The 10,274-nt window shown below is 39.1% G+C and overlaps 1 protein-coding gene across 1 annotated transcript; it reads left to right on the plus strand.

Annotated features, from left to right (window-relative positions):
• The first annotated feature begins 282 nt into the window (after positions 1–282).
• LOC143040884 (sialin-like) lies at positions 283–10,066 on the plus strand. The gene is made up of 3 exons (XM_076212329.1): positions 283–438; positions 2,710–2,946; positions 9,548–10,066. The coding sequence occupies exons 1-3, from the start codon at positions 286–288 to the stop codon at positions 9,725–9,727; spliced, it is 570 nt and encodes a 189-aa protein (XP_076068444.1). The 5' UTR covers positions 283–285; the 3' UTR covers positions 9,728–10,066.
• Positions 10,067–10,274: the final 208 nt, after the last annotated feature.

Raw genomic sequence — 10,274 nt, forward strand, 5'->3', positions numbered from 1 at the left:
CTTGTAGGTCTTAGTGAGTTACAAAAAAATCTCTATCTCTGATTTCATTCATAGCACTTAGGCGAATTGTGTACACTTGAGATTAAGTTGCTCCAGACTTTCTGGAGTGTCGTAGTGTCTGGTAACGCAGAATTATCGTATCATAACTCGTCATGAATAAATAAACGAAATATCATGTTTACCAAGAAGGAGGAGGACGACATTTTCAGATATGCGTGACTCAAAACCTATTTTTCTTTCGAAAAATGTACAGGATTTTGGGGAGCTAGACACACTCTAGCATTGATGGGGTTTTTCGGTTTTGCATCTGCTTATTCCATGAGGGTCAACTTGTCCGTGGCCATTGTGGCGATGGTCAAATCTGGAAACAACACGAAGAACGACTCTAGCAACATCTGTCCAGCGCCCGACGGAGACGACGAAGAAGCTTCTGACGAGGTAAGCAGGTCCCCTGCCTTTTGGAGCCCTTCTCACCCAATGAATCAAGTCATAACAAGAAGGGTCCTTGTCTCTGTGGAGGGACAAGGTGGTTTATGCGAAGGATACCCGGTTTACGTGGGTGTGATATATCATAAGTAATAGTGGTAAAAAACAGAGACCTGCAAACTAAGGCATGATCCTACACAACATCAAACTAACAAATAATTGTATACACGTGTTGATTGTAAGGCAATTTGACACAACTACAACAACACACTGCGTTCCATGAGTATAACAAAGGGACTCGCCCAGACATTGTGGTCAGATGGTGAGGCGTTAACAAGTGTCAAGTGCTGATGTATGCCAATACATAACTTAATTAATATACTAGATAGCAATATACAAAATATGAATTATTCATCTATGGCAAGTGAAGTTTCACAATACTGATGAATGACGCTACACCTCTGCCACGACTCCGACATCTCCCAAACTTCCTGAAATCCTTGACGTGAGTCAGGATAAAGACTAAACTGCATCACCGTTAGCAAGCGGGTTCAACCTCATTAGGTTATTTAGCAAATTTTACTTCCAACCAAATATATGACCTATGTTTCAGGATTCGCATACATCACAGATAATTGCTTACTTAAACGTGTGATATATAAAATGAAGAATTGATATCAAGGTATCTCTCACAGTCAACTTACAGACGATGAATGAATAACAATGAATATGAATGTCTTCCCAATTGTAGGCAATATCTCTCGTCTTCTAACTATAATTCTTCCATTATCTGGTGACCCATAGGATGTGGCCGGCAAAACCAGCAGCGTTGCTACGTCTAAACCCTGTCCAAAGAAAACGGGGGAGACACCGTTTTCTTTATATTTGCATGTATGACCAGTATGATTAAAGATACTACAAGCGGCTCGAAGACCCCCACTCAGCTTCTCTATGTAATTACTAGAATACAAGGCTTGGACAAGAAAAGGGAAAGTTACTGCCGGGGCAACGTCGCCTGACCTGAGATGCCGCATCGTTTAACAAGTCTCCTCTTTTATTCACATGTATAACAATTACTCATCGATCACCTACCATTTAATAAAAAATTAATATGCATTTAGAACACTCCATGTTAACATACTCGTGGTAGTGGACAGCTTCCGGTATATGCTGAATGTTTTGATTCAGTACGTGACAGCACGACAGACAACACCTTGTGGGTCACGAGATAATGGAAATAGTATAATCACTATATTCGAATCGCGCGTACACACACACACACACACACACACACACACACACACACACACACACACACACACACACACACACACACACACACACACACACACACACACACACACACACACACACACTCTCTCTCTCTCTCTCTCTCTCTCTCTCTCTCTCTCTCTCTCTCTCACTCTCGGTGGCGCGGTTGATGGAGTACTGGACTGTCAGTACGGAGGTGCTCGCAGTACCTGGTTCGAATCCTGCCCAGGGCCGAAATTATTTCGGTATCGCTTCGCTTCGGGTCGTTATTCCGACTGCCGTGGGCGGGGAGTTGGGTGTGTGTGTGTGTGTAAGGTCATAGCATTACCCATAGATCGGTCATACGAGCTCTGAGCTCTCTTCCGGGAGGGAAATAGCTGTCGATCATGAGTCAAAACACGTGATCCAAAGAACAAGGTGAATACACACACACACACATACACACATACACACACACACACACATACACACACACACACACACACACACACACACACACACACACACACACACACACACACACACACACACACACACACACACACACACACACACACACACACACACACACACACACACACACACACACACACACACACACACACACACACACACACACACACACACACACACACACACACACACACACACACACACACACACACAATTAGGATATGGACATGTGAGCTTATATGAGGTTTTTGAGACAGACAGTGGTTCCCGTCCTATATATATATATATATATATATATATATATATATATATATTTTTTTTTTTTCACAGAGACCCCGCACTTATGGCATACTGTTTATTGTAAACTTACTGGTTATCGGTTTGGTTAACTTCTTGGAATACTATGTCGGAGACCCATAAGGACTCTCATGACCTCGAGTTGGGACAAACTGGCTAAAAAAAAAATTTCACATCCCTCCGACACGCGAAAGATTTTTTCCGGAAATCTAATAGGTTTTGTTTACTGTATTCTCACCCCGTTCTTCCTCCCCTTCCCAGATCGAAGGTGAGTTCGAGTGGGACGAAAAAGTGCAGGGCCTCATGCTCGGCGCCTTCTTCTACGGCTACGTCCTCACCAACGTCCTCGGGGGTCGAGCGGCCGAGTACTTCGGGGGGAAGAAGGTCTTTGGCCTGGGCATCGTTCTTACGGGCCTCTTCACCGTCGTCTCGCCCGTCTGTGCCTGGGTGGGCCCCGAATTGTTCTTCGTGTCCAGATTCGCCCAGGGACTCACTGAGGTTAGCAACAAATCGTCCTCAAATATTAGCACACCCTGTCATCTTTCTCCTGGGCTTTCCCGTTGCACTCGCTTGGCACCATTCCGTCTGAACTCGTTTCTATTCTCCTTCAGAAACCTTACCTCTTTCCTCCTCCACTCCTGCCCTATCTCTCATAGTCATCTATTCATCGAGTTCTTCACCTTCACCTTCACCTTTTCATCGCATTCACAGACACACGCTCTCTCTTCATTCCACGAGTCGTTCTTGTTTCCTTTTCATCCGACCTTCTTGTAGCACAGTCCTCGTCCACATTTTCCTCACAGCTCCACGTTCTTCTATTTATCTTCTTTATTATTTCCCTCCAGCTCTTTCTGAAATTTAACTTCCAAACTTGTTGCACCTCCTCTTCGTATCTTTGCCTCTTTCACCTCTTTCATCTAGCTCATCAGTTCCGTGTCATCCTCAAAGAAAGGGCGATCAAATTCGCATGGCAATAACGTCTTGGAATTGATATGATTTGCTCTTGACCTTATTAACCCTTTACTGCATATACAAAGGCGAATTTGATTCCTTTAAGGACTTTTTCCTAGCTAAGTCCAGCTTTGGACACTCCCTGAAGCAGTGGTTCTCCACCTTTTCCACTCCGTTGCACCCCCCCCCGCCCTTTGTGAATTCTCAATATTCGTGTGGCTTCTCTTTGTTTGTCCTCCAAATCCCACCCCCTTTGCTTTATTACAATGCTGGCAATCAAATTTGTCTTATATTTGATAGATTTTGTGATATGATTAGCTTACATGGGGATTAGATTTTCATCCAAAAATCGAATTTTAGGTATGGGCATATTTGAATAATATAAACACCCTAAAAGCAAAATATGAATTAGTTTTTCCTCCCTAGCGTAATGGAGGGGGTTTAAAGGGCCTGGGAGGCGTGTCAATTTAAATGGCTCACGCAAGAATAGGCCCTAAATATCTATAGATATGTCTTGTTTTCGCTTGTCTAATTCCATGAAACAGCTATATTTTTGTACGTCTGGCATCAGCGTGACTTCCTCTTCCGTGTGGTGTGCACAGTACGCTTCAAGCCTAAGTTACCTATCAAACATCAGAGTAGATTAATGCATAAACACTTCACTGACTGGCAATATTGTGCTCCTGTGCCACTGTTCGCCTTATTTCCTGGATATTATTACACTTACCAGATGTCCAATCATCAACTGCATCACGATGAAAAGGAAAATCAAAGAAAAGGTTAAAGAATTGAGCCAAAAGTGGAATGAAAGTTGTGCTAGAAGGAGGGCAAGGCGTGAGAGGCTTGGAGGAGGGACACCAACGCCTCGCGCGTCACCACCACCACCACCTCCACTGCCAACACCATCTCCACCACCAAATACCACCACACCTGACAACACAGCTGACAAAGTGATTTCTTCCAGATGAGGAGAAGATGAGGAAAATTCAGGAGGAGGAAGAGAAAATAGCTGGCGAAGGAGAAACATACGGGGCTAGGATCGCGCCTGCGTAGGATAATAAAACACGTTTGGTGAGCGTTGTTATTGAGCATAGATAAGTCGCTCATTGCTGGTAAAAAATAAATCACTCTGCAATTATTTGTCAAAGTGATGACACCCCAGCAGTGAGGTTTTAAACCGGTAAAAACGCAAAATATTTAATTATGAAAAGGACCGCTTGGCGATTAACAAATACATTTTAATGTAATATATATAGTAGATATGAAGGTGGAAAAAGAAGCCACGGGTCTAGTTCCGAGTTCCTGAGTTTATTCCTGACTGGTTTTGCTCTATGCTTCTTCATAGGAATGTGACTCTGGGGTGAAGCTGGCGGTATACATAGTTTGAGTAGGACCGCGTTCCCTCCTTGGAGGTGGGTTCCGTTTGGTTGTACAATGGTTTATAATTTTTAATACAATGAACAATAGTTTTAATACAGTGTACAATAATTTTTGTGATGTTATTAAAAATACAGCTCCGGTGTGTGTGGAATGTTGACCGAGGATGTAACAGTGTAAGTGAAGTGAGTGGTGTAAAAATGTGGGAATCGCAAAAAGTGCCATAAGATAACTTATAATATAAAATAATATAAAGATGAATACCCAGACAAATAGAATAAAACAAAATAAAATAAAACAAAATGAAAATAATGTGCTAATTTAAAGTGACATGACATCACATCTCGTATTGTTGTATGACATAATGTTGTATGACATATTATGTTACATAATATGTAAAGTACCAGTACTTTACATATTCTTTTTCTTGCTTTTGTCTTGGGACATACTTTTGCACTCCTTTTTTATAAATTTTTGTCAAAATATTCCATTTCTCTTCCACTGTTGTTTCCTCTTTATATATTCTTTCCCGATCTTCTTTTTGAAAGAATTCACTTATTTTATCAGAATTTGTTTTTTCATACATCAATTTTCCTTTTCTATATTGTTCATTTCTTTTCATGTATTTTTCCTCATTTGGTTCCAGTTCAACCAATATGTGGTCACTTTTACTTGTTGGTGTCTTATATTCAATCTTTTCCACTATTTCAGATTCTGATGTAATTATTAGGTCCAGTCTCGATGGTTCTTCTTCATTTTTTATACCTAGTGTTCTCTTGAATCCATTGCGTCATTGAATCCCAAAGAATTCTATAGTTACATTAGAGATAAAAAGGTTGTTAGGAATCACATTGGTCCACTATTATCTGCTGACGGTCAACTTGAATATTCAAATGAAGGAATGTGTAATATCTTAAACAATTATTTTAGCTCGGTATTCGTAAACGAAACACCTCAAAGTGAATTCCAAACTGAAACCTGTGAAAAGTCTGAGGTAAACTTACTCACTACGGTAAATATAACAAAAGAAAAAAGTAAAAGGTGTATAGACAAACTCAAAGTTAATAAAACACCAGGGCCTGACGGTTGGCATCCAAGAATCTTAAAGGAAATGAAAAATGAGATTGTTGTTCCATTAGAAATTATTTTCAAGAAATCCATCATATCCGGAGATGTCCCAAGAGAATGGAAGCTAGCTAACGTTACTCCCATATTCAAAAAGGTGACAAAAAGAGCCAAATAACTATAGGCCTATAAGTTTGACTTCAATCGTAGGAAAAATAATGGAAACTATCATCAGAGATGCTATCGAACATCATTTAGAAAGTAACCGTTTGATAAATGATAGCCAGCACGGTTTCAGACGGAAACGTTCTTGCGTGACTAACTTACTCGAATTCTACAACACAGTTATCTCGAATTATGACAAAAGAAACAATATAGATTTAATATATCTAGACGTTGCAAAAGCTTTTGATACCGTCCCACACGAAAGACTACTTACTAAATTAGCTTTGCATGGAATAAGTGGTAGCCTATTAGGTTGGACTAGTAATTGATTGAATGGTCGGAAACAGAGAGTTGTTTTAAATGGAAAAACTTCTGGATGGAAAAGTGTTGCAAGTGGAGTTCCTCAGGGTTCCGTTCTTGGGCCACTTCTATTCATAGTATATATAAATGATATAGACAATGGACTAAAATCTACTGTTTCCAAATTTGCTGATGATACAAAACTCTGCGGAGTGGCAAATGATCACTCAAACCAATTAGATATTCAAGTAGATTTAGATAAATTACAGCAATGGTCTGAAAAGTGGCTAATAAAATTTAACACAAGTAAATGCAAGGTAATGCACATAGGTAAAAATAACAGTAAGTACGATTACAAGTTATTTGGTAATTCGTTAACAAAAGTGGATAGTGAAAAAGATCTTGGCGTAATTATCAGTAACGACCTCAAATCATCCAAGCAGTGTATTTCAGCCTCTGAGAAAGCAAATAAGATTCTGGGACTGATTGCGCGATCTTTTGATTTCAAAAGTCCATCACTCATTAACAAGCTATATAAATCGTTAGTTCGTCCACATTTGGAATATGCTGTTTCCGTATGGTCACCGAATCTCATTAAAGACATTGACAGACTGGAAAAAGTACAACGGCGAGCCACAAAACTGATTCCAAATATCAAAAATAAATCATACGAAAATCGACTAAAACATATGAATCTGTTTTCCCTAAAAAAGCATAGATTCAGAGGTGACTTGATACAGGTCTTTAAGACTTTAAGATTCTAAAGGGAATTGACAACATCAAAAGTGACAAATTTTTCACATTCAATGAGAATCATACAAGAAACGATGGTCTCAAACTGTCCGGAAATAGATTCAATATGGAAGTAGGTAGAAACAACTTTGCCAACCGTGTAGTAAATGAATGGAATAAACTTCCTGCACAGGTAGTGCAATGTAGTTCAGTTCGAAGCTTTTAGAATCAGTTAGATAGATGCCTAAGTAAGATGCTGTAATGATTATAATTTATCTTATATTATTTGTTTTTGTTTTGTTATAATTTGTCTGTCTGATTTTCATTTATTATTAGTTATATGTCAATTTATTGTTATTTACTATTTACCTGTTTGTTTATTATTTAACTATACCTATGCATTTATTTGTGTATTTTATTTGTTATTTACATTATTATAGTTTTTATTTATTGTTTTATTATTAATATGATTTTTTTTCGCATCCGACCTAGATATGGATCAAAAGGTCTCCTGTCGGCATGCTCCGCCTTTGTAATCCTTTGTAATCCTTTGTAATCCTTTGTAATCATCTCAAGTAGAACATTTCCCCATGAGTCGTCACCACCCTTTACTGTCATCTCTTCCCAGCAGATTTCTTTGCAATTAAAGTCGCCCATTATAACTATTCTTCCTCCATCTTCCATTATCTTATTTAATGTTATCCTTGTGTCTTCTAACATACTTTTATGTTCACTCTCTTCCCATGAGGCCGTTTTTGGAAGCACATAATTTATTACAAACTTTCTGCTCTTCCTGTCTCTGTCTTCCACTTCCATCATAATCATCTCTACTCTATTCTTTCCATATGTGACATTCCTCACGTTTATATCCTTCTTAGTCAGGAACATAACTCCACCCCCTTGTTTTGTCTCTCTGTTTCTAATCCAATAATTATATGCACCATGTCCTACACTGTTGGGTGGTAGTGGACCTTTTAATTTTGTCTCTACAATACCCATTATGTCCGGTTCTTTTTCCTTCAGATAATCATTCACTTCGTTCAAGCCTGTTATTAATCCATCTATATTTGTGTAAGATACTCTTAATTCTCTGCTACTTCTATTGTATTTACTGTTTCCCTTTTGTTTTTCTCTCTTATGGTCCATTTCCTCACTTTCATATTCACTACTCTCCAATAGAATTCTTCTTTTTCTGACTCTGTTCTTTTCTCGGTTTTTTCTTTAGCTTCTTGTCTTTTCGTTTTTCCTCCTCTCTTTCCTCTTTATTCATTTTTCTTTTTATATTGTTCACTGTCTGTTAGTTTCCCTGTTTTTGCTAAGATAGTCTCTGCTGACGTTTGTGACCTGAATTTAATCTTAATTGGTCTGGTCTTATCTGTACTATATTTCCCGAGTCTATACATTACTTCAATTTGTTTCCCTATTTCAGGTTCATCTTCCTGAACTAATTGTAATATATTGTTTACTTTTTCTTTTTCCTCATTAATTCTCGTAGTCCTGTTTAAGTTATACTTCTCTTCCATCCCTAATATAATTATACATTTCTTTTTATCTGCTAAGTCTCTTACTATATTCTCCTTCTCCCTCATTACTTTAACAACTATATTTTCAGTTTGTACTCTCATCTGCTGTGTCACTATGTCGTTAAATACAATTTTATTGTTCTCCTGGATTTCTTTCAACCCTGTGCTTCTTTTGCTATGGATTCTTTATTCTCTCTATTATTCCTCTTTAATTCCTCATTCTCATCTTTTACTTCCTTTAACTGTTTTTTCAATTCTTCTACTTCTTTAGTTAGGTTTTGGTTTTCCTTCTTTAATTGTTCCAATTTATCAACTCGCTGTGCAACATGTGTGAGTTGACCTAGCCTACTTTCCCAGTGTTGAGCCATTTTTCCAGTCTTTCCTCTAGCCTTGCTAATCGGGGGAGGTGGCACCCCCCCCCTTCATTAAATCCATTTAAATTATTATCTTCACTTTCCATTTTGTTGTTCTTATTTATATTTCTAAACTTAATGATTTTACTAAAACTATTCACTTTTCCCGCGTCAGCTGAGGATCTTTTGTTGACTTTTTTTCCGTCAGGTGGAGCCCGTTCGCCTCCTTCCTCATTTTCTTTAATTTCCCTCAGTAATCCCTCCCCCTTCTCCTTTTTCATCACCTTTACACTACACCAGGAGCTTTCCCCTTCCCTAAAAGTACAAAAAGGTACTTCCTCGTTGTTGAGACCCACGAAAATTTCCCTTCTTCTTCGGAGCTCCAATCTTCGCTGTGAATCGGTCTACGTGTGTGTGTGTGTGTGTGTGTGTGTGTGTGTGTGTGTGTGTACCTTCTTGTTTATGCACATACGAGTTCATGGTGTTCATGTGTATATACGTATTTGTACTCTAATCACTGCATCCAGGTAAGTGTTTACATCCTTATGAATACTCTTACTTACATGACCAAGTTCACTGACTGTATTAATTTTACTGAATGATCTTAAATACATCCTCTTCTCCATCACGAAGACACTGCCAGTCCCTTGGAGAGCCATCTTCACTTCGATGCCCTTCTACGCGATCCTTGTCCTTCACTTCGGGAACAACTGGGGCTTCTACACTCTCCTGACGGAGATTCCGACGTACTCGTACCTGAACCACATCCAACACTTCGACCTGAAGAGTGTAAGTTCAGCGGCGACCTCGTGAGCCAGTTGTGGCCCAGGGGCAGTTTTAGTGGTCGGAGCAGGGTACGGGAGCGGATTCCAAGACAGCGAGAGAAATGGAGTTATGATAGCCTTAAAACGATAAAGTCACCCCTTCCATTGCAATCACAATAAATAGAAACATAAGAACACAAGAATAAAGGACACTGCATGAGACCATAAAGCCTACACTAAGCAGTTCCATGTCCATTATCAAATATCATCCCCATCCATAAAGTTATCTAACCTCTTTTAAAACAACCAATAGTTTCAGCACTCACTACATGGTTATTAGGTCTATTCCATTCGTTAACCACACATTAATCACTATTGGTTAGCTAGTTCTTGCCTATTTTCTTCTTAAATCTAAATTTGTCCAGTCTAAATCCATTACTGCGAGTTCTGCCCTGTTGTCTTAATACGATGACCTTGTCTGGACCACCCTTGTTAACAAAGCCCTTGACCCATTGGAATACCTCTATTAGATTATCGTAAAGTAAATTTCTGAACCCTTGTGTCATTTTGGTCATTCTCTGTACTGACTCAAGTGA

The sequence above is a fragment of the Oratosquilla oratoria genome, chromosome 29 (assembly GCF_046742065.1).
Source record: "Oratosquilla oratoria isolate Oo_2021 chromosome 29, ASM4674206v1, whole genome shotgun sequence".
Classification (NCBI taxonomy): domain Eukaryota; kingdom Metazoa; phylum Arthropoda; class Malacostraca; order Stomatopoda; family Squillidae; genus Oratosquilla; species Oratosquilla oratoria.